This window comes from Paralichthys olivaceus, chromosome 10, assembly GCF_024713975.1.
Source record: "Paralichthys olivaceus isolate ysfri-2021 chromosome 10, ASM2471397v2, whole genome shotgun sequence".
NCBI lineage: Eukaryota > Metazoa > Chordata > Actinopteri > Pleuronectiformes > Paralichthyidae > Paralichthys > Paralichthys olivaceus.
The window spans coordinates 4,939,810-4,965,450 of record NC_091102.1 but is presented as its reverse complement, the minus strand read 5'-3'; the positions used below and the strand labels follow the sequence as shown (position 1 = coordinate 4,965,450).

The window sequence follows — 25,641 nt, the reverse complement described above, 5'->3', positions numbered from 1 at the left end:
TCCGCCTGGAATATGTGCGGTCAGAGAGGAGGGAAAAGACAGAGCTCTCACTCTGTTGAATATTTCAGCCTCTGGGACGCTGGCTCACAGATTTCCAACATATTTTCTAAGTTTGAACAATTTCAAGGATCCTGCAGTCACATACAAACTCTGCACATAGTGGTCTGTATCCATCATTGATGCACAGGCTGAAGATTTGGCTTTAATAATTGTTTTACCGTTATCCTGCTCTTGTTAAATCTGAGCAAAACACTGATTTTCCTACATAAGAACTATGAGGTTTCTGGATAAATAGGGCAGCAGCAGCTGTAATCTGATGAGAAAGGGGTCTTTATATCATGAGAATTAAGTTGTAATTTAATGAAGTCATAATTGTACAATAGTAGAATTTTAACATTTTGAGAAAATTCTGATATTGCAAGTATAAAATGTGAATTAAGAAGGGCGTTATTATATTAGAAGAATTAAGAATTTAGTCATAATAGAAGAATAGAGTTGGAGTTCAATGTAAAGTTGTTATATCACAAGAATAAAGTCAGAATTAAGAAGCAAGTAGTTCTATTAAGAGAATAAAGTTTTAATATAATGACAAAAAAGTCATAACAGAAGAATAGAGTTGGAACTGAATGTGAGTAAAGTTGTGATATTATGAGAATAAAACATGGGGGTAGACTTTATTTTTGGGTGAACTAACCCTTTAAGAGTGAATACTGATAATTGAATAATAGTAATAATTCAAAACGTTTTCGTAAAAAACAGATGTGAAGTGCAAGGAAGTTAAAGAAACCGGGGGAGCACACAGCTGGAGAGCACATCCTGTCTGTCGCGGACGATCTTCGGCCCCGCGCTGACGTGCGTCGGTGCGTCACGTGACCTGAGGAATGTTAACAATGCAGCGAGTGTCCAACTTTGTGCTGATTTCTGAGGCTGAGGAGAAAATGGAGGCTGGAGGTTCGAGTTAGCTCTCATCACGTCCACTCTGCCCGTCCGACTGCTCCGGTTCCCCCCGCGGACCTCCGCTCAGACCCTCGGAACTTTTCTTTTTCTTTTCCTCTCTCTCTCTCTCTCTCCTGCGGGGAGTCGCTCCTCAAACCTGGAGACATCGAGGCTGGTTCTTCTCACATGGTGAGTCTGTGGAGGGGAGTGGTGCTGGGGCTTTATCTGCACGGCTTGTTGACTGTGCTGGAAGGGGAAGAAAGAAAAAAAAGAAAGAAAGAAAGAAAGAAAGAAGTTCCTCCGTGTTGAAGGTGAAGTTCACGGGAGAAGTTTGAGGGTTGTTTGTGCAGGGTGAGGAGGGTGAGGAGGGTCTCTGCTGTGGCCCCCTCTCTCCCTCTCCCTCTCTCTCACTGTCGAAGGCCACAGGACGTTCAAACAGGGATTTCCTCTCATGTCCAAGGCCCCTCCAGCACTAACTACACAGACACCATTTTGTAACGGTTCTAAAGCTTTGGCACAGATGTTGGAGTGAGTTAATAAAAAAAAATAAAAAAAGAAGAACCAGAAAAACATCCTCTACCTGGTGACAAGTTGTTGCAGACATGTTGAGCCTCTTGCACGCCCCCCCCTCCCCAGGTTTAGGGCCCATGCAAAGGGGATCTAGAAGCTGTGAAGGATTTCACTACTTTCTGTGTTTAAAAAAGGCTCCAAGTTAAAACTGCTGGATCAGGTTTTATTCATCATTTCAACACTTTGGGTGAAATATCAGGAGTCTAGTGGCAGAAAGAAAAACTCAACTCTGTAACATCACTTCACTAAACATCTTGTTTTTACACTGTGTATATATGAGTTTTTATTCCATTATAGTTTTTATACTCCTTACACCTAAGTACTTATTACTTACTGATGCCTATTGTTGATTACATTATGGACTAAAAAACATGATTCCCTCGTGATAGTTTGAAGTACTTGCAGGATTCCCCATGTTTAGGGACGTCAAAGTATGCGTATTTAAACGTGTGTGTGTGTGTTTCAGAACATCCTGTGATCATTTTAGTGTTTTAGTCCCAAACTTACTCCTGAAACTGTTGGATCATGCTTTATTTATCGTTGTAACATGCGTGTGTGATACATTAGGAGTCTGGTGGCTTGAAAAACATGATCCCAATTTCAAGTAATTGCATTTATGCTGAAATCGCCATGTTTTTGCACGTGCCCCCATTTTGAGGCCCCATAAGTTGATAGTAAAGACATTTAGCAGCCATCCCAGTTCTGTAGGACCTTCTGCAGTATAAACACTCCTCATGGGGACCAGAGCCGGGTCCTGATGAGGAAAAACATCATTTCTGAAGTGCTGGTTGAGGTCAGAGGTCAGATGTGAATTGTGGTGAGGTTAAGGTTACAGTTAGACATGAATTAGTTAAGATAAGGGATTTTAGACTGTCCTCAATGAATGGAAGTCAAACCTGTGTGTGTGTGTGTGTGTGTGTGTGTGTGTGTGTGTGTGTGTGTGTGTGTGTGTGTGTGTGTGTGTGTGTGTGTGTGTGTGTGTGTGTTCTCTCTGTGACACATGTTTAAAAACCCAGAAACTATTGGATCATGTTTTATTTATCACTGTAACGTGTTCAGGGACCTGGAGAAAAAGGGGGTTGATCGTGCAGATGTGCGAGTGGGCGATTAAACAATCATTATCGTAAATATTATTTGATTTAAATATAACAAACCTTCCAAAACTCCGAAGCTAAAGTCAGTCTGTAAACTTGACAGAAATGATAATGTTACATTGACGCTGATGATTCTCAGTATTAACTGATGGAAAACGTGCGTCCTGAAAACATTTTGGCCGTTTGCAGAAGTTGTCGTTGAACGTGCTATTTTCACTCAGCTCCTGCATAGTTTGGCACTGATGCAACCATGTGTTCCATTCAGGTGTGCTGCTAATAGTACGACGTTTGAGCACTCTCTCTTTCTGCCTGACACACTTTTACCACATTAAATATCCAGCAGTGTCTGGTTCTGTCAGTTCAGGTTTTTTTTTTATTTAAGGGTTTCTGTGCCACTCGACTCCTCCGATTACCGAGCAGCAGGCCCGAGTTATGCAAAGCAGATAATAGCACCCAAGACACTTGCCAGTTTATTTCCCAGGGGTGAGAAGTCACTTTTTCTTTTTCTAACAATAAGAGCTATTATACAGAGTTTGTGCTGGTGGTGCGTCATCAGGTATTGAGCCACAGCTGGATCTAATTCTGTCAGGCGGTGCAGAGGCATCTGTCAGGGAGGAATTGCAGGGATGACTGCGGTGAGAAATCACCCACTGGACTACAAACGGAACAGATGCTGGCAGATGTTGGCCGTGGCCATTTTAAGCTGTGTTGTGGGTTTGTATTGTGCACCAGCAGGTAGCCAGATCCCGGCTCGGCAACAAATCAAAGCTACAAACATGGGTGTTAAGACAATGGAAAGAGCTGAAGGTGAAATGTGGGGATGAGATGATGTAAACTCTGGCAGAGGCCGAGGCTGATTTTTCATGTGCATGTGTCTGCTGGTGAAGATGGATGAACTCCGTGGGTGTGGAGAAGTATGCAGAAGAGATGTTTTGAACGTTGAAGTTGGATTTCTCTTAACTCGAGCTCAGATTACAGGGTTTTCTACAATCCTGCTTTTTAAAAATCTACTGACACACAAGGAGAAACTGATTTTTCTACACGGGATGAATTGCAAACAGTCCCACGACCAAGAGCAGCACTCAACTAATCTGCCCAGGGGGGTTTACACACCACTGCAGCTTTCTGCTTTGCAGCGACAGAGTCGTCTTTCTCTCTGAACTTCTGAGGCTTTTTCCTCAAGCTTTCTCTTTGTCTGTATAAACATGGACAAATGAAAGTTATGTGTTAGCTAGGGCAGACCGTGCCGCTAGCTTTACCCTCGTATCAATGGCATCCAATATAAAACTACATGGTGACGCTCCAACCTCTGTTTCGAAAGGTTCTCTATAGATGTTGTTTTAGCTGTAGCCTTTAGCTGACTTAAGTTTTGTTATTTTTCCTCTGTGTACATATTTCCATAGAATCCTTCAGATTTTAAAATCTATCACACAGTTTAGATTTAATCAGAGCTGCAGTGATTTGGTCAGAAAGGGTAAAAGTTTAATCTGCAAACTCACGTTACCAAAAATTCCGTGCTGAGAGAAAGACTGGGACATGTTTCTCTCCCAAAATATCGTCAGAAGGGCTCGACAACAGTAAAACTACCGTGTATATAGTATTTATACATCAGGGGCTGGAAATGATAGTGGAGCTGATGTAGAGAGAGAAACCAGCTCAGTGTGATGAGACACAACACGCATCCATTTTTAAAGGTTTATTAATTAACAACAACCGACAGGAAACAGAGAAAAGTGCTTTAATTCGTTTCGTTATTTAAAGCCACAGGTCAGAAAAATACATTTCTTTTCACTGTAGTGCAGCTGGAAACATCGAACATCGAAATATCATTACTTCAATTGTCATAGGAAGCAGAATTTCCAGTTTAGAGTCAGAGGTTTAGAGGTTTGGGTCAAAGCAGAGAAAAGCTCCAGGTGTGTGTTGGTGCAGGAAGTTTGCTGTGTGTAGGAGGTGTGAATACCAGCAGGAAAATGTTTTTGCACTTTTATTTTCTGTTAAATTTTTCAGGTTGGACCCATTATCCTCCTACGACTTATTTCCAGACAGCGATCATCCATAGATCTTTTTTTTTCCTTCAGTTTATTTTGGTCAGCATAGTCTGTCCCATGATTCATCGATGGTATGAGTTTACTTGTAGTTACTTGTGGAATGGCATGCTCGTTGGTCAGACATGGCGCCTGAAGCATTGCAGGAATGGAGGCAAGAGATCCCAGAGATGGGGCAACATTTGTGCAGCTTGGCTCCGCCCTTCTCCGTCTCCCACCAATATAAAAAAACCAACATGTTTTCGCCTACACTGAGTTTTATCTGTGCAAACAGGGAGAGCTGTGTCGTTCTGAGAAATGCCCCGAAGGGATGGAGGGTGGGGGTGAAGTTCAGCAGCTCTGGTGGGATCCCAGTCTTCTTCTTTGCATTTACGAAATGGATAAAACGTATTTTCTGTAAATCTATAATACAGAATATTATTACAAATATGTGCAAGTCACATAGAATCATCAAATTAATTCTCATTTCAATGAGCTATTTTCCACTTTTTGTCATTGCACAGCACCAGAATCCTCCTGTGGTGGTTTTCTTTAGTGTGAATTCACATTTTGAAAGTTTTCTTTCTGAGCAGTGTTTTAACAGATTAGTCTGTTGCATAAATACTACAATACCCATGAGCCACGGCAGCTTTTGCTATGAAGTCGATCAGATGTTTGAATCAAAGGTGCAGCAAATAGTAAACACTTAATTGTTGTAATTATAGTGTAGAGTTGACACAGGATTTATCTTCTGCCTGTTGTTTGTAGTTTTAAATGAATTTTACCTCCAGACGCCTGAATTTACAAAATAACTCTTATCTGTTGACAAAACTTGTCTTTACTATGCCGCTGCTGTATTTACTATCTACAGTTGTTACGTTCTTAGCAGGACGGTTATATTTCAGACTTACTTCTGCCAGCTGATATTTCACCAAGCAGTAATACCACCATCCTTTGGTCTGATCTGGGGTCAGTTTGTTATTGTTTTTTTTCTGGAAATTCAGGAACGTGTGCAGGCTAATTCAGATTTCATCCATCGCTCAGCTCGAGCTGTGACAATGGTCTGCAGAGCTCAGGTCAAAGTTCAACAGATTTGAACTTTGGGTGCCCCCCCCCCCCCCCTCCGCTCTGCAGATCTGTCATAACAGTGACAGAATTACTTTCTGTGGTATAAGAATAAAGCAGTAGTCTGGTTTTCATCCTGCAGCTGTTCCTCCTACGAGGACTGTGTCATAGGAGAGATTTTTTAGTGACCTATTGATTCATACATGAGCACTGAATCTGTCATTTTAAAGTGAAAGTGAAAAGAAGGACACGGTCCAGAAACAGAATCTAAGCTTTCAGTAGAAAAAAACTGTAGTTTAGATTCAGTACGTGTCACTTTTCTGCGTTTATTGCAGATCTTGTGCCTGTGATCCTCGCTCTCGTTTCTCCGTGTCCTCTCTTCTCTTCTCTCCTCTGATTCTTTTCCAAACACTCTACATCCCACTATTGCATTGTCGCCCGTCACGTACGGCGTCTGACAGGAACATGTGCATTTGTTCCGCACGTCATCCCATCTGCCCCGGAGGAGTAACGCTGCTGTGGCAGAATGCAGAGTATGTTCCTCCAGATAAGACTGTCAGATGGTGTTAAATGTCTGATCACAGGGGAGAATCGCAGGCAGAGCGGCGGTGGTGGTGGTGGTGGTGGGGGGTGGGGTCTGAGGCTGCAGCAGGGAGGGCTCCTCACTTGGTTTGACCCCACGATGCAGCGCTGCGCTCTCACAGGTCACTGATGACCACGTAGCAGAGGTATGAAGTGACTGGGCCGGACTTGTGCAACACAACTATGCATAGATGTGATGCAGAGGAGGGGGGGCAGGTCAGGTGGTATTTTCTGACCCCCCTCACATTCCCTTATTATGCCTTAGGTATTCACCAACGCTGCTTCTGCCCCACTGATACTGAATCTGACATCCAGGTTATACCAGACTGTAACTGGAGCCATGTTTGAGACGTCACTGAGAATATTATAATCCTGATATCAGGCTGGAAAAGAATCTTCCTTGTTTACCAGATAACAGCTGATTGACAAGAAATTCTGTTGTTTTCAGTTACTCTTCAAACTCCAGGTATCACCTTGGGCTCTTGGAGACGGTGATGAGTATTGTTTTTGCCATTTTCTGAGATTTAAAATGATCTAAATGATAAATCAGTTGGGAGCTACATGTTGGCATTTTCCTTCTTATCCCTCAGACAGCACGTACAACACATAACAACACGTATGAGGAATTAAAGCTCTGATCACTTAAAAGCGCTTCTAACGTCCCTGTGCTCACGATGTAAACAGACCAGTGTTGGCTTTAATTTTAGAATCTGACAAAAGCACCAACACTTTACTTGACCACATTCTTCATGCTCAAACTGTGTCCCTTCCTCCACAGGCGCAGATTGGCAGCATCATGGTTTGGCTCCGCAGTGCCCTCGTGACCGGCTGCATTTCCTGGAATAAGCTGGAACCTGAGCCTTGAGAGCCGCACCATGGAATGTCTGTAGTATCCCCACATCATCCTCAGCCACCCCACCAGCATCGGCAGGAATCAAAAACACAAAGAGAGACGCAAACAAATAAAGGGACACACGGGGACTCCCAGATCTGCTGCGGGACACTCTTTATCTATTTAGGTCAGCCAGCTTGAAAGGGATCCTTCGGAGGGTGCAGGGGAGCGACTGTCCGTTTGTGCGAGTGCATGTGTGCGTGTGTGTTTCCCTTTTAGAGTAGGTGCCTGTCCTTGGGCACTGAGGCCATGAGGCCAAAGACTTTCCCGGCCGCCCCGTACGTTGGCAACACGCGCCAGAGGCTTCAGGAGATCAAGGAGGGTCTGAAGCAGCCGGCCAAGCTGGTGAGCCAGGCCCTGCACGGGGGCAGCTCCCGGGCCGACGGCGGCAGAGGGGCCGACTGCAAGAGCGGGAAGGACACAACCAGCCGACAGCAGCAGCTCCGACCCCCGCAGAAGTTCAACAACTACCAGAATGCCCTGCGGGAAATCCGCAAGTCGCTCATGCCCTTCGCCAATGAGTCAGGTCCATCCTCCGGGTCGGGGCACCCAGCAGGTGCTGGGGAGGTGAACCGGCAGATGCTGCAAGAGCTGGTGAATGCTGGCTGTGATCAGGTGAGTCAGACATATATGCTGAATTTATATTATTGTCTTGGAAATTGGTGAAAATGTCCCAAAACGTCTTATCGCTCAATGATAATGAAAGTTAAAAAGAAGGTCTGGGTCGTGATGGATTATTTTGAGATCAATCCGTCCCTCCGAGTTAATATGTCCGGTAATTTCGATGTAATCCTGCTGACAAACAAACAAACAAACAAACGGACAGGGATGAAAACATTACATCCTGGATGGAGATAATAATTGGACAGAAATGCGAATGGAAGAGAGTATCCTCGTCAAAATGAGCGAATGTTTCGACCTTTTAACACCTCAACCAACTTCATCAACTCTTATTATAGATTTTGTATATTAGAAGCAGAATGAGAAAGGGTGAGCTGTTGTGTGTCTTGATGCAGTGTATGAATCTGTTGCTCTGTTACTCTCAGACATGCAAAGTCACTCTGCCTCCGTCAGTCAGGAATTCTTCAATGAAAGTAGCGGAGAAAGAATGAGAGCCGTACGCTCATGGATGCAATACAATACACGACGTCCTGGCCAAGTGCACAGTGCTGCCTTTACATTACACAGGCCTGAGCGTCGATATGTTGAAATATCAGGTGGATTTCTTAACCGTCAGAGTTGAGGAATGCAAATGCGCCATCAAACGTCCAGAGAGTTTCCCTGGCTGTGTTACTCTCGACCTTCGCCCGTAGAAATCACTGAAGGAGTCATGTGGATCCTGTTAATCAGGGGTCACTTCCCAGGAGTTGGAGGAGAGGTGACGTCAGCATCACACCACAACCCTGCATCTCCAAATGTTCAGAGCAGATTTATTCATCTGACAGATTCAGAGCTCATCTGCAAAGAGATGAATGTGTGAAATAGTTCTGTTGATTGTTAAACGTTGCATCAGCGATGACGCTGAGGGGACTTTCATATCAACACCAAGGGTTGAGTTGGAGTAGATCTGTTGCTATGATGTTCTGTGAGAAGATGAAATATAACAAGAGGTTAATCCTGATACAGGACTCACTGTGAAATGATTGAGGGAGTCTGGAGTCACACTTAATGTGCCCAACTTATTGTTCAATTATATTCTTCAATTTGTTGTAAAGTTCTCAGAGCAGAAGCTTCTCAGCCTCCCAGAGAACAAAAAGCTTTCAAAGAGCTTGATCCATGATGTGTTCAATTCTCCCTAAAAGGCCATCTCTCTATACTCTACACTGCTATATTCACTGTGACCAATATGAATCTACCAGTGTTATTTTATCTGATCTGGTCTGAAAACAGTGAAAACGTCCTCACATAAAGACTCATATTAGGGCCGTTAGGATATTAGTTTGTAAAGTGGTGTTCACAGATCTTTTCCGATTCATCTGTTGTAGATCGACTCGTGTTATTAAAGTCCGCGTGAGAGATTCCAGTTTGTGCAAGTTCGGGTTTAAAAACGGGGTCAAAACGCGTAACTGCAGCATCACACGCGCTGTGGGACGTTTGAGTTTCTGCTCTGTGTCTGTTCACATGTTCTCAAAAGCGCTTCTTTGTTCAGTGTGTTGTGTAACTGCACTGCTGTTGACACAGATTTTATTCACACAGTTTAACTTTTAACAAAACTAAACTCACTCGATCATAGACTTTAAATAAAAATGGACGACCTGTCTCCACTTCCTCCTGTTTGCTCAAATAAAGCCAAAATATCATGGACACGGGTGCCGCCATCTTGCACACAGATATTCCACTGTATTGATCGTGGCGTGGAGCTTCTGCTTTTGAAGCCCCACTGAAACACGAGCTCGAGCAGTTGCGAGGCAGTCCAGCTGCCATTTCCTCAGCTGGTTGACGTCCATTGCTGCCACCATTATGAATGGACCATACAAGTGCGGGCCCAGTCAATACAAACAGGAAGTGAACATTCAATGGCAGCAGGGTGGAACAGTTCCTCCTGCTGCAGACAAGTCTCCACCCAACTCGTCAACTCCCGAGCTCTGTATGTGATTTGGTTCAAATCTGGATTTGGAATAATCCGGGTCGGTGTGATCTCTTATGTCTGAAATCCTAAAATTTGAAAAACTGGAAGTTAGATTTCAGTTAACTAGTAAATGATTGGCTACTTGCTGCATCTTCACATCACCTAATGTTTACTAAAACGCTGCGTCTGCATTTGAAGATGATTTGGGTCACAGAGCTGTGACAAGGTTGCTCTATTTCAAAGGCTCCTTCAAATGCGGCCTACAGATGTGTCCTTTTCTCCAATAGGTGGATCCTTCTTGGGCCAACATTTCCCAGGATTCATTGCACATCGGCGATACATAAAGAGATAATGGTAGCAGCAAGCGATGAGACCAAAATGTCTGACACTTTTAAAGTTTTATGGTTCAACTCAACCGAGCAGTTACATGCTTTCTTGACCCTCTCATTTCTGTTTGTCCTTCATTGTCTACGCAGCCTCTGACTTTTTTTTATTTTTTTTTTATCAACCAGCTTCTTCTTCCGCCTCCTTCTCTCCGTCTTTCCCGTCTTCTCCGTCTGAAACTTACAGTGTGCAGTGTGGCTCGTTACATAATCACTTTTTCTTTTTTTAAGAAGGAAATGCTTTGGAGGGGGAGTGAGGGTGGGGGGGATGTAGTGGCATGCCACGCACCGAGATGACAGAGAAGGAAAGGAAGTGAAGGGAAAGGAAAGGAGGGAGCGGTCAGCTGCAATCCCAGCAGGCCTCTTGCTGTATGTGCAGGACAAACTGCGGCGGCGAAGGAATCTGTAGCGCGATGAGTGTTTTAAAACTGTGTTCATGTAACAGTGAGGTCAGCTGAACGTGACCTGGAAGCTGTGGATGAATCCTGGCTTCCCTCGCCTCACTCTGAAATCATTTGTCAATATGGGGAAACTCACTTAAGCATACTTGTTTTGTTTGTGTGTGTTGCTGCCATGGACGAGGGAGAGGAACGGAGGAAGATGGCGCAGGTTTTCATGGATCTGTGTGTGGAAATGATGCGTCCCTCTCGGAGCGTCCGTCCAGCTGCGCGCTGCTCCTGAACGTCCTCCATGTGGCTTTGATTTGAAGGGAATGTGTTTCTGGTTTGGTCAAGTTCGGAGGATAATGTTGTTGACCATCACAAGAGAAGAGTGTGTGTGTGTTTGTCTGTGTGTGAGCCCCTCAGCTTTTGTCAAGCTGTATGTGTGTGGACTTTGTAGGCTGGTGATTATGCATTTGGGATAAGTCGGCGGCTCGCAGCCCGCAACCATTATGACAAGAGTGAAAATATGGCCGGGATATTTTCGACTGGGACACAGAGAGACTATCCAGATTGCGAATAGCTTGAATTCTTGCTTCCTGGTCTGAGGAATGTGAGCAAGGAACATCTGTCGCCATGACAGCCGGGGTCACAGGGCCCGCCTCTGCACACGCACGCACACACGCGCACAATCAAAAAGAGGGACAACAAACAGTGGAAAGAAGAGTGGTTTTGAGATGACTCTCTGAAGTGTTCAATGTCAGCTTAGATATCTGTGGTTAAGTTTGTCAAAGATGAGTTAAAACCTTATTCCTGTTTTTCTACATAGTTTCTGTTTGACACAGAAAACACTGAGATATACTTTCAGTTGCTTCAACGTGTCCAGTCAGATGTGATTTGGATGAGCAGTAGGTTTTGTCTGTAAAATACTGTATTAAAAAAAAAAGTCTCTGAAGTTTGTCTTCCTACAGATTGAATTCTTCCCCCACTTATCACAACTAATTTGCAAAGAACTATATTGTCTGATGTTTGCAACAATTCTGCATTTTTCACATGTAAATCAGAGTGAAACACGTTCATGTGTCGAAAAACTGGGAATTCAAGAAGGGCCGTGAGTAATGAATGTTTTCTTCATTGCTGTATCTGCCTGTTGTTTTTTCACTTAAGTTATTATTGATTCTGTCTAGAAAATGTAAGAAAATCCCCCCGTTGATTTTCCCACAGCCCAAGTTACTCAGCTTGTCTTTAAGCCAACTGGACAATTGGCTTAGGACAGTTTGTCGTCCCACATCTACCTCTCTCCTTGTTTTCTTTAAGCTCTGTTCTTTATCCACTAAAAGCAGAAATCCTTTCACCTTTTAAACCATATACATTTGAATAATTCTGCATTAATTCCGGCCATTAAATCCAATTAGTCGTTATAAGAAAGAGGGATTCATGTGAGAAGCATGAGAGAGAGAGAGAGAGAGAGAAAGGGGGACATAATGTGACATTACAGGGCGGCTCTCTCTCTCTCTGCTCGCTACACAGGAATGCAACAGACATCCTCGTACACACAGGAAACAGAGTATAAACAGTGGTGTGTGTGTGTGCTTGCGCGTGTGCGTGTGTGCAGTCAGTCTCAGGGACATACAGTTATTTATGTACACCTATGTAGATGCACTGTGATGGACACTACACACACACACACACACACACACACACACACACACACAACAGAAGCCATAGAAAGTGTGTGGCCGTGGTATTTCCTGGCTTTGAGAGCTGACTGTGCCCACAGTTTCTGTGCGCTTCTACTTTTAAACCATTTATGTTTGATTTAGTTTCCTCCTGATGAATAAAGGCGGCCAGTCAGTCCGGGAAACTGCAGGAGGAAGGGGTACAAAATGGCGGCACAGGGCATAAAGCCTCTCTCCTGAGCTGTTCTTGCATTTCCTGACACTCAGAGGACAAAAAGTATATATTTCATTTATTCCATTATCATTCTTTGCTTTTTTACATGAAAGAAAACTCAAGGTTGTCATCAAGGTGTTTTTTTTTTACCAGCTTCAAAATGAATACTACCATTATATATAATATAATGCAGGTTAATTCACGTAACATCTGTCAAACATGGTCATAGTTCAAAGTGTTTTTACATAAGTCAAAGATTTACATAAGAAAATACCCGTCCATCCATCCATTCTCTACAGTTTATCATCTTTGGGTCATGGACTTGGACTGGAACCTTAAGAAAATCTTGCAACACAGTTAAATCAGTTAAAGTAGATAAAAGTACAAATGAGAGAGAAACAACAAACACAGTTTCAGTGCAGTAATAAGTTGCACCAGAGAAAATTCCAGTTTGAAGTTGCAGCACACTGAAGAGCATCGGAGAGTTTCTTCCATCTGTGTTCTGCCTAGTAGCTAAATTATAGTTTTACCATTTTGCTTCTGACCCCCAGGCTCTTTTATCTGAGTGCTGAGCCAGGCCTCTGACTGATTTATAAACTCGCTGCAGCCCTTTAAAAACTTCTAAAATAATCTTGAAGCCATTGTAAAGATTTAGGAGTGGGAATAATGTGCTCACTTCTCCTGGTTCTTGTTAGAAGTCTGGCAGCCGCAGTCTGAATTCACTGCAGGTGTTTAATGGGGACGAGTTGTGGAGCGCTCTTCCCAAAACTATTTTCTTAATTCAAGTTCTACATATTTAATTGTACTTGTGTTCTCTCTTTTTTATAGTTATGTATAATAAAGTTTATGGTTAAACTATAAAATATCCTGCAAAAAAAGTTTTAATTGTATTTCTAGGTCTCGAGGTTTCAAGAACATCAGCTTTAGAATCACTGCCAATATCTTTTTGATGTGTATCAGCCGATATATGGGTATGAGAAAGTTTTTATTGATTAAGTCATGGATAAAAAGTTAAAGTACAATGATAAAAACAAAATCAGTAAAAAGTAAAATGCATAGAAGATAAGTTAAAACAAATGATGGGTATTAACGGACTTATCAGACTTGAGCTGAATTTAAAGGCAAGAATAAAAAGTTAGAACGTAATTATTTACTTTACTTTTATTATAGATTATCAACATTGGGTCCTGACGCAGAGATTGTGGGCAACAGCTTGGTTTAATTTTGTAGATTTATTTAAATGAAAAGAAGTAAATACAATTTCAAATAGATATTAATCTTTAAATATAAATGCGCCTATTATTTTTTTAGTTCATGGACTTTAAACATGGAAAAATGATGGTTGGCAAGTTGGTATGATGTTTTACTTCTTTTTCTCATCAAAAATCAGAAACATGTGATTTGCCCGGGGCTGGGCTGTAAAGCCAGAATTTAACACTGTCACGGTTTGTGGTTGAACTCCCGCTGTGACCCCATGAATAATGACATGCACTTAATGTCATCTGTAAAAGTCTCAAGCCCTTAATTTGTAGCTGCCGTCCCTCTGTGTGACCAGCAGGGGCGCCTTTTCTGGCTCCGTCCGGGCGTCTGGGCAGAGGTCTGAGTATAAATGTCTCTGCAGTGAGGTCATGTGCCATACGAGGGGATTTCCTCATTGAGGTGTGGGTCGCTCTGTGGAGAGGGGAAGACATATTCTGTGTTGTTTAGCTTTCCACCTCGGTGTCCTGCTTGTTTACTTGTTTACTCGTGTAAAGGAAACTGTAAATTAATGCAGTTTGATGGCATAACCTGGAGAATATTTTATTTGCAGGCAAGGGGATGTTATAAAAGTTTGTTTCACTCTGCAGTAAAGAAAGGAATTCTTGTAAAAAGTCTTATTAAAATAGATTCTCCCCATTAAATAAAAATGCATAAATCCAGCCCCATAGGAAGAAATGTAGACAAACAAACAAATAAACTTATAATAATGAATATGATGATAAATTATTATATAAATCGCCTTATGCTGTATAAAACACTGGCAGCTCGTCCGTGTGCAGCATATAAAGGCCTTCAGTCACTGTACAACACAGTTAGTAACTATCTCTCTCAATACAATGACCTATTTATATCCTGCTGCAGCCAAAAGACGCTGTGTTATAATTTAAGTGTATGAAACCGTCACCGTAATAAAACACATAAACAAAAAAAAACCAAAAAAGCCTGTTATAGAGCCAAACCTTTCAAACCATAACCAGAAAATACAATTGCTCACTGTGTCTGAAGCACATGTTCACTGTGTGTGTGTGTGTGGGGGGGGGTTTATTTTACATTTTCAATTTCGAGTTGAATAGCTTCTATAATCTCCCCCTTTTTAGATTAACATGGACCAAAGGAATGACTGGCATTGCCTAATAAATGGGTCATTAACTGGAAAGGAATGCTCTACATGTTTACTCCTTCGCATTTTTTTGGCCGCAACATTTTTCACATAGGTGACCTACATACCAGTGGGTTTTTTACAGTGACCCACCTGTTGGGAGCGAAAATCGCCAGGCAAGGGCTGAGCTCCAGATGTCCCACCTGTGGGTACGAGTGATCGAGAGGGAGGGAGACGAGCCAAAGGGCAAATAAAATACAGATTTACGAGGAGGATGCAATCGACTTGATGCAAAGATCATCAACAGAAGAAACCGTTGCTGCTTCGCCACACACAGTTAACCAATGCAAGTAAAACACTCTGTGTTTTTAATATCGAGGCCAGGTCAACATTAATAACTTGGGTGGTGCATCATCGATGATGGGAAACTCCCGTATCCAAGATTTCAGAGTTGGCGGCCAAACAGGAATCTTTTTAGCAGGCTTCATTCCCTTGATCCTTTTCACAACATCCACATGTTAACTCTTCCTTGGCCTGTGGTGATGCTGGTTGCAGGTTTCTTTGTGAATCTATAAATGTGACCTGTAGTAATTAGGCCTCAGCAAATAAAGACCGCCTGCAGGACTCGCTCCTCAGAAACCTGAAGCTGCACAAAGATCCTTCCACCTGTTTAAGTTCAGTGAAGCTTGACTCTGCACGTAAAACCCTCACCTGGAGAATCAGGTGTTATTGTCAGCTGCTCATTCAAAGTTTACTCATACTTAATAATAATACATATGACAAGTGTGAAGCCAGTAAGATGAACACAAGAGATTTCTGGAGAAGTGCACTTTGTCCATGATCTAAAACAGAAACTCAGATTTTGTCCCTAAAAGGTAAAAGTGTTCCGGTCATTTATTAGAAATGGACCACGCCCTGCTGACGGGCCTCAGCCACTGAATCAGTCACATGAAATAATTTCACATTACTGATAACCACGTGGCTTCATAATAATTACACTGGCTCACAGTTTTCTTTGAATACAAACTAAGAATCACCATTTCTATTTCTCATGTTTAATTTTTGTTGTTTTGATATTGAAATCACATTTATCACAAAAAAGGGTTTCTTTTCCCTTCACAACTTATTTCTATTTTTCGTTTGCCCTCATTTTTGGTGGTATGTTTTTTGTGTGTTGTTGTGACACAGGAAGTCACTGGTGTGTGACCCCATGTTAGGAGGAAGCAGGTGCTTGAGCACCTACTGGGTCACTGTGTATTTAAAAGTTTGTTTTCAATTTCTGGGTCTTCTCATTAGTCTTGTTCACCAATCATATAGTTCCCTTAATGATTTTTTTTAATATGTTACATTTATCTATTCAGGCAGAAAAAAATCTTGTGCAGCTGCCTGTGTATAGACGACATTATACAGTACTTTAAACATTTGTAAAAGTATATAAGTAATGTATCAAAGTTTCTCAACTTGTTTTCTTTGTGTGTGTGCTTTGCAGGAGATGGCGGTGCGGGCGTTGAAGCAAACAGGAAGCAGGAACATCGAAGCGGCCTTAGAGTACATCAGCAAAATGGGTTACCTAGACCCTCGCAAAGAGCTCATCGTCCGTGTCATCAAGCAGACTTCACCAGGTACAAATACGTCCTCCTAATCTTAATCATGATCATAATCTAATGGTCCACTTTTAACTACACAGTAAGGATGCAGTTGCTGTTTTCTGAGTGGTATTTCTTGTCCTTACAGGAAAAGGCGGCATGCCAAATACTATGGATCACCGGCCTGCGATGGAGGCCTCAGGTGAAGCAGCTGTGATGCCTCCATACCATCAGATGGGGGCTCCCATGTATGAGGGGGCAGGGGGATATGGCCCTGAGGGGGAGATGCCCAGACCCTACATGAGTGCCCCGCCTGTGATGAACTACATGATGCCCCCACCGGGCGCAGCACAGGGAAACCCGATGGGTCGACCTCCTAGTATGGGCACCTATCCACCAGTGATGGCCGCCCAGAGCAACCCAGCCAACACCATGTACCCTCCAGGGGGCCAGCAGAAAGGCTACCCTGGGAGTATAGAGCAGCACGGGCCCATGATGAGCTACAATGTTCCCGGTCAACCTCTGCAACTCCAGCCACAGCCACAAGGGGGCCCTGTTCCAGGTTCACACTATGACTACGGTCATGCCAGGCCGCACATGATGGAGCCGGCTAGCTATGGCGTTAAGAGGACCCCTTCCTTCCAGAACAAGATGGCACCGCCCCCCATGGCGCCCCCAGACAACTACGTTAACATGCAGGGGAAAGGGGCCATGGGCCAAAATGGACCTGGAGGCGGAGGCGGGGGAGGGTACCCCACTAACCTGTACTTGCCCCCTCATTCACACCCCCGACAGGCCAGCCCCACGTCCCACCAAGTCCACATGATGTCCCGTTCTCCAGGTGGAGTGTCAGCCATGGGCCCGGATTTCTCAGATCTGCCGCAGAGTTTGATGACACCATCCAGGGCCAGCCTCAACCTGGACCTGTATGAGCACCACTGGGCGGGGCCTCCAGGCCCGGAAGGGGCCCCTCCAGCCAGGCAATCCCAGCCCCAGGGCCCATTCAGGGGGGAGGTGCGTGTCCCCAGCAGAACCAACTCCTTCAACAGTCGCTCTGCAGGCCCCAACGTTGTCCGGCCTGCGATGGCTGCGCCTCCTGCAGCTGGAAAACAGGACCCCTCCTTGGGCCCACCAAACACCATCACAGCTGTAACATCCCCACCTATTCAACAGCCCGTCAAGAGCATCCGTGTGATGAGGCCGGAGCCCAAGACAGCTGTGGGACCTTGTCACCCAGGCTGGATGACGGCTCAGGCCCAGGATGCAGCAGAACCTCTGGCCTACATGCCGGAGGAGACTTACCCACTTGAGCCTGCTCAGGAGCCACGCTGCCCGCCACCACCTTACCCCAAAAGTCTGCTCATGTCGGGCGAACCAGGGGCCCTGGATGGAGCCATGTGCGGAGCTCAGGACCTCAGCAACCCTGCAGCCAGAAGCTCACGCAACGGCAGCGGAGGGAGTTGGAAGGGAGAGGAGAGCCAGCAGGTGAAAGAGAAGACGAAGATGAGCAAGGGAGAAAAAACGGTGAAGGACAAGAAGCAGATCCAGACGTCACCAGTTCCATTGAGGAAGAACGGCCGCGACGAGGAGAAGAGGGAGTCGCGCATCAAGACCTACTCACCTTTCGCGTTCAAGTTCTACATGGAGCAGCACATAGAGAACGTGATGAAGACCCACCAGCAGAAACTCAACCGCAGGCTTCAGCTGGAACAAGAGATGTCGAAGGTAAGACTAATTCAAACTTCTGATTTACCTGAATCACACACAGGAAGAGTAAAAAAACTGTTATGCATGAAAATGTTTTGTGTCACATAATTAGTAGAAAACTTGTGAGTGAGACTCAGACTTTGAAAGTAAATGAATCGCTGTCTTCAGGTTGGAGATCAATATAAAACTCATAAACGTTGTGGAAAATTGTCAGAAGTGAAAAATCCATTTGTATTTAAAAGACTAAAAAACCCAGTGGATGATGGGTTGTTTGGAGAAGTGATGTCCAAGACGTTGCCGCCCAGAAACTTCTCCCTCTGGACTTTTGTGATAGACAACAAAACCTTTGTCTTGGTGTCAGGAGTCAGTGAGTTCACTTTAGTGTTTGCATGAGCTTGTCCTGGATCATGACTTTGCCCTCTGACCTACTTCAAAGTGCCTGAAAGACATTCTTTAGACGAGACAAAATACCACAGTCACACCCAGACAGTCCAATAACACAACGGGTTAACTCCGACCACACAGGTCAGGGTGTGCCGGGTCGGGCTCTAATGCTGCATTCCGAGGACGTTACTAATCATAAATGAGAAATTAATGTCCACCATCTTTGTCCAGGCTGGACTTTCGGAGGCGGAGCAGGAACAGATGAGGAAGATGCTGAACCAGAAGGAGTCCAACTACAACAGGCTACGCCGAGCCAAAATGGACAAGTCCATGTTTGTCAAAATCAAGACGCTGGGCATCGGTGCCTTTGGTGAAGTGTGTCTGACGCGTAAAGTGGACACGTGTGCCCTTTATGCCATGAAAACGCTTCGCAAGAAAGACGTCCTCAACCGCAACCAGGTGATTTAATTGTTCATTCATCCACCAGGAATGTGCCTTTGAATGTAATGTTATTGAAAACCGCTGGTGACGAGTTGTTGCGTTAACTAATTCAGTGAACCTCCTCTGATGCAGGTGGCTCATGTGAAAGCGGAGCGTGACATCTTAGCGGAGGCAGACAACGAGTGGGTGGTGCGTCTCTACTACTCCTTTCAGGACCGCGACAGCCTCTACTTCGTCATGGACTACATCCCCGGAGGAGACATGATGAGCCTGCTCATCCGGATGGGTGTCTTCCCCGAACCTCTTGCGCGCTTCTACGTGGCAGAGTTGACGCTGGCCATCGAGAGCGTCCACAAGATGGGCTTCATCCACCGAGACATCAAGCCCGACAACATCCTCATCGACCTGGACGGACACATCAAGCTGACAGACTTTGGTCTGTGCACGGGCTTCCGCTGGACGCACAACTCCAAGTACTACCAGAAAGGTGAGGAAGTTTAGTATTATGCCTATGATGCTCATGCTAAATGACTTAAATATCTTATCATGCACATCCACACATATTGTTTAAACATGCAACCTATGTAGTACACGTATATATAACTGTACAACCCAAGGTTAAAGATGTGCATAATGGTGTGATCACAAACGTACAGCATGATGAGGTAGAAGAAAGAAGCCTGCGTGTTTTCTGTCTGTCTAACAACATAGTTCCTCTTCTTCTGTCTTCAGGAAGTCACATCAGACAGGACAGCATGGAGCCCAGTGACTTCTGGGACGACGTGTCCAACTGTCGCTGTGGTGATCGGCTGATGACACTGGAGCAGCGTGCCAACCGTCAGCACCAGCGCTGCCTCGCTCACTCTCTGGTGGGAACACCCAATTACATAGCGCCTGAGGTGCTGCTGCGCAAAGGTGAGTGACAATAAGACGGACACTTAACGGAGACACAGCTGAACAGTGTCTGAAATAATAATAACAATGATACAAATATGTATCTGACAACTGAAAACCCTTTTTATCCTGTGGTTATTGAATCAAATTGAATCCAGATTTAAGGGTTTCGATGCTGCTGCTTTGAGTCTCACGTGAAGGACATGTGACAACTTGTGTAAAAAAAGGACCAGAGGCCTAAGAATTAAAAATAACCTGATTCATGAACCAAATTAAAATTACTTTCACTCTTTGCCTTTGTCTTTTGATGGAGTGAACAATGTTGAAATAATTTTTTTTCATTAACTATGATTAACTATTTTTTTGAGTAAACAGTAGAAAATGTTGATTTGATTTCAAATGAATGTTATGAGGAGTAGAGCCAACACAATAGGAAACACTGCATGTGTCCGTACAGATGCTTAGAACAGCTGATTGTGCTGTTTGTATGTAAAGTGAGAGAACTCATAGATTCATCTGATATCCGTGTGCAGGTTACACTCAGCTGTGTGACTGGTGGAGTGTCGGAGTAATCCTGTTTGAGATGCTGGTGGGACAGCCGCCCTTCCTGGCTTCCACACCCACCGAGACTCAGATTAAGGTCAGTGAAGAAGTCAAATATTCCCCATGTTTGATTTACATTAAAATCATTGACCAGCAGATGAGTGACTCCTGGTGTCAGTTCAGGTGCAGCAGACAAACTGCTCTCAAAAGTGGGGGGTGTCCCTCCGAAACTCTGGATCTGACCTGACTGTGTAGTAATCTCATGTCTCTCCCTCCCACAGGTCATTAACTGGGAGAGCACGCTGCAGGTGCCTGCACAGGTCAAACTCAGCCCAGAGTCTGTCGACATAATCGCTCGTCTCTGCTGCTCCGCAGAGGATCGGCTGGGCGCCAATGGAGCCGGCGAAATCAAGGCCCATCCCTTCTTCAGCCAGACGGACTTCTCCAGCAATCTACGGCAGCAGCCTGCCCCCTACAGGCCCAAGATCGCCCACCCGATGGACACGTCCAACTTTGACCCCGTGGAGGAGGAGGGCGGCCCCGGGGCATGGAGTGACAGCGGGGACAGCACCCGAGCTTTGGACACGCTCTTCTCGCCGCATGGGAAGCACCCAGAGCACGCCTTCTACGAATTCACCTTCCGGAGGTTCTTTGATGACAACGGCTGCCCCTTCAGATACCCCAAACCGCTTGAGGCCAGCGAGATGCCGCCGAGCATCACCGGAGCCAGTGGCATGGGGGAGGAGGAGGAACAAGATGAGGAGGAGGTGGATGACGAAGAAGAAGATGAAGAGGAGGGAGAAGAGCAGGGGGAGGGATGTGAGCCGGTGTACGTGTAGAGCTGCAGACTGAACTCTTACTAACGTTCATCATTCAGCTCGTGACCCTCCCGCCCTCTTCTTCTGTTTATGTGTCTGTGTGTGTTTATGCATATCTGGCATGTGTGATTGTTAACTTGCAGGAGCAGGAACATCGCCACCTTGTGGAATCTATAGTGCGTCCACCCTGACTTCAAATACAAGACTCCCCTGATCCGGGACCAAGAGACAACATTCAGCGTGTTATCAAGGGTGAAGCGTATGCGGTTTGCAGAGCAAGACTCAGACTGTTCAGGTTGCACGGAGATCCTCGGGAACGTAAGGATGTCTGGATCCAATGGTTCTAGTTAGAGGACGGCTTCTGGTTCTTCCAGCAGTTTCTTCTCCCATTCCTTCCACCCTTGGTCTTACGGACAATCGAAACACCTCGACGGTGATTGTCTGGCACGGGAAGTTACTCCCTGTTCTACCTGAGCTGCTTTTTACGGCAATGTGAAGAGTGGAACTAGTTTACTTGTTGATCATGCACGGGGGAAGGGGGGGATTCGGGTGGGTTGGGGACTAGCGACACACCTCTTTCACAGCTGCTGCAAAATAAGCTACAAAACGCATGCGTGCACGCACTCACACTTATTCAGTTCAGCTCGTGTTCGGGTCACAAAGGATGAAAGTGCACGGCTCTCTGCAGATAGATTGTCACTTGTCTCAGAAGTCGTCTAAGACCAGATGGAAAAACTAATTCTCCTGAATTTCACCCATAAAGAAAAAGTTGTTTTTGGCCTGAAAGAGAATTCATCATTGAATTTTTCACATTTTTTTATATTTTTGTGCCTTTCTCTTGAATTTCTACCTTTGTGACATTACATTTTAAAGGAGACATATGATGCTTCTTTTCAGTGTTTCTTTGCTGTAGTGTGTTGAATGTAAAATTGCCGCAAAGCCCAAAGTCCACATTAAAGGGAGCTCCTCATAGTGTTTCAGACAAAGGCTGAAAAGAGGAGCTGCAGCAATGAACAGTCTGTTTTCGGATCACTACAACATGTAAACTTTTAAGTAATGACACTATTTAGAATTGTCAACCTGAGTATGACCAGAATATGTCTCCTTTAAAAAGAAAATAGAAAGAAACCAAACAAAAGAGTTTTTGGTTGTTCTGTCCTCTACATCCACAGCTGCCTCATTTTGTGCCAACTGTAGTTAATGTTTTGTCCTGAAGATGGAGCCAGATACTCCTTCCCTCAGAGGTCGCTGTTACAAATATCCTCGTTATTGTGAAATACTTCCTGTTACTGACTCTCTGTCTGGACTCACCATTTCAAACGTTACCTCCAGAAAAGATCCACAAAAGACAAAAGAGCAAAAGAGAGTTTGTAGAGTTTGGTTTGGGCTCTACAGCCAGATTTTAGTTTCTAGTCCGATCCAAGACTGAACCACAAACCAGAAATTTCAATGTCAGCCTCACATTCTCAAATCACAGGAGGAGTCGGATCAGATGAAAAATATATTTTTGTTCAAATGATCTGTTTATTTCACGTGTTTGCACAACAAAGTTTTTTTGTTTCAAAGACTGATTCACAAAGGCCTGAAACGTCAGTGTCTGACTGAGACGTACAAACACATACACACACATTGACCAAGGTGAACAATTTTACAGCTATTTCTGAAAGAAAGATCAGCCCCACCATTTTAACTTAACCAGCCTCCTCGGTCCACAACAACACAAAGCGACAAGTTCTTACAACAGCCAAACATGTGATAGTTTGACTATGTGCAATACAAAAAAAATACATTATATATAGTTTTCTAAACACTTACTATCTTTTTTTTTTTTGAGCTTTCAGTACTGAAATGTACAAATATATTGGTTTATATATATTTTCTTTTTCAGTTACATCATGCTGCTTATTAATGTGGTTAATATTATTTACATTATTATTATAATTGTTATGACGTGTACCTGTTTTTGCCTTTTTAAAAGAAGTGTTGGCTCAGTTGCCGTGTGTGCGTGGGTTTTGAAAGTAACGAGCTATGTGCCTTTTCTAATTGAATGTTGGAGTGTGTGTGTCGGGTCCGGTGACAGCAGGCGATGATGACGATGATGATCAGTGTTTGCAGAACCCTTTCTCGCTTCACCTCCTGCGGCCGGGCTGGTCCTGAACGCAGGAGAGAGGAGCGTGTAAAAGGTTTCACGGTTCAGAAAGAGACAGTAGAAGTTAGAGGAGGAGGAGGAGGAGCGAGGCAGGTCGGCTTTAGGAAATGTAATTGTAAAATAAGAATGAATTGCTTTCTCTATTTTACGAACAAACGGTTAAACTTCAGTAAGGAGTTGTTGTTTGGTACATTTTCTTTATTTATCCGAAATGACCACAAAGTTTGAGTGTTGTTAAACTCTGTACTTTTACTACAGAATGGTGCCGTGTCCTGTGTCACTCAGCAGACAACACGTCATCCTACACCTTCATGCTTATTGACAATCAGTAAACGGTGACCGCTCTTTGAACTGAGCTGTGTGCTTCATTAATACTCAGCCGTTCCAACAGTATTGTGAATTTGACTTAATGTCGGCGTAACGCTAAAGAAGTCAGAACTTTTCCAGTGATTCTCTGATGCAGAACTGGTAGAATGATGAAAAAATGTGTGGATAAGATTTGTTACAGATGATTTTTTTTTTATTATTATTATTATTTTGCTTGACAATGTATTGAACGTTTTGCTTTTTTCTGAAAATGTGCCTTGTGTTCTAAAGTGAGCAGCACAATCTTTAAAAGATTTCCTTCTCTACGACCTTCTGTTTTTACACAGACCTCTGTTGTCACTCTTGATGTGGGGAAACTGACAGAGCCAATTCTGTTCCATGTTCACACTGGCTTTGTTTACATGCACAAACATTACTGTTGTTATTCTGGTCGGCAATTTACCTCACGTAGAGCTAGAGCGGCTCAGAAGAGCTCATAACTCTGCCAACAGTCCCCTTAGTACTCTAAGTACTCTAAATTATGACCTGGGTAATTGGTCTAAACGTCCAAAAATCTCAAAGTGTTAAATATTTTGTTGAAAAAAATATTCCTGGATCCGTCCCTTTGCTGAGATCTGTGCTAAAATGTTATGTGTTTTTTTCTTGGCCCATGTTGTTCCAACAAGTTTTGTAGAAATCTGTCCAGGAGTTTTTCAGCAGGGGGCGAAATCTAAACTTCCTTGGTGGATAATTTGACAAGGCTAAAGCTTCTGCGACCAAAAACTGAAGAGACATATCTGAAAGTGCCGCTTTTTTTACACCATTAAAATTGTGTTTACAGTGACTGTTTATTTCCAGTTACGACAAATAGTTTCAGGGTGGTTTTTATTTATAGTGGACTGTTCACAATTTTAATTTCATTTCATTTCATAGACTGAGAATGTTTCAACTATGAATGTGTCTGTAAACACAGCCAGTGTTTCCTGTGAGCCCCTGACCAGAGCCACAGTCTTCTGCAGGTCCATCACTTATGGTTTAGGTGCCTTGCTCGTTGGCACCGTCACCTTGACTGTTAAAGCAGGCAGACGTTGCTCTCTCATTCTTCCCCATCCAGTTGTTTCTGTGATCCGGTCCAGACGTCCTTCCACTTCTCTCAACCTCTCGTTGACCAGGACAGACTGCTGCATGAACAAATAGCTTTATAACGACTCTGTGCAGAGTGTGTGAGTGCCACAAAGTGTGTGAGGTGTTTCCTGGATGTGTGTTGTTTTTTTTTTTAAGGTTAAAGAGTGATGACTGACAATCTTCAACTGACTTGATTTCTTCACTTGTGTATCTTTTTCATTTTTGTATTTTTACTCTAAGGAGCCTCTGCTCATTTTCGTTGCTTCTTAATGTATGATACATTCTGTTACTCTTGAATTTATATTTATACAGATATACATATTTTTTGTATCTTTCTTCCCCCTTGTGCTAATGTTCAAACATCCATGTCTACACAGTATTATAGATGATGTAATGTGGACAGCTTTCTCTTTTTTTTACATTTATGTATGAACTGAGAATTTGTAAAAATGCTTTCACAGTCCTTGTGTGTAAAATGTATGTATAAATTAAATTAACCAATGTGGACTTGTGCTTTATTTCATTGTTTTTGATGTGTGAACGGAGGAGGATGACAAAGAAGCTTTATTACCATTTTTAAACATGTTTAGGCTTGGGCTATATCCCATATTGATGGATTATTTTAATTGTAATCGAGTAAAAAAATCCCCTTGAGAAGAAGAGTGGAACACCCACAAAATATTACAGTTTTCTTCTTGTAAACTTGTGACTTTTTTCCTCATTAAATTACAACTTCATTTTCATTATATTACAATTTTACTCTCTTTAAATACCAACTGGTAGTTCTTGTATTATGACTTTCTCATAATATTCCAACTTTATTCTCCTAATCTAATGACTTCCTTCTAAATTCGTCTTAATTCTCATAAGATTGCAACTTTCTCAAAATATTACAATTTTATTGTAAAATTATGAAGTTTACTTCATCAAATTACAACTTA

The 25,641-nt window shown here is 43.5% G+C and overlaps 1 protein-coding gene across 1 annotated transcript; it reads left to right on the top strand.

The window, feature by feature from the left end:
* Positions 1-905: 905 nt before the first annotated feature.
* Positions 906-25,207, top strand: lats2 (large tumor suppressor kinase 2). Its single transcript, XM_020100718.2, has 9 exons — positions 906-1,125; positions 7,050-7,778; positions 16,237-16,369; positions 16,482-18,058; positions 18,656-18,883; positions 18,998-19,352; positions 19,598-19,780; positions 20,293-20,399; positions 20,584-25,207. Exons 2-9 carry the CDS (start codon positions 7,413-7,415, stop codon positions 21,139-21,141), a joined length of 3,507 nt encoding a protein of 1,168 aa, XP_019956277.1. The 5' UTR covers positions 906-1,125; positions 7,050-7,412; the 3' UTR covers positions 21,142-25,207.
* Positions 25,208-25,641: the final 434 nt, after the last annotated feature.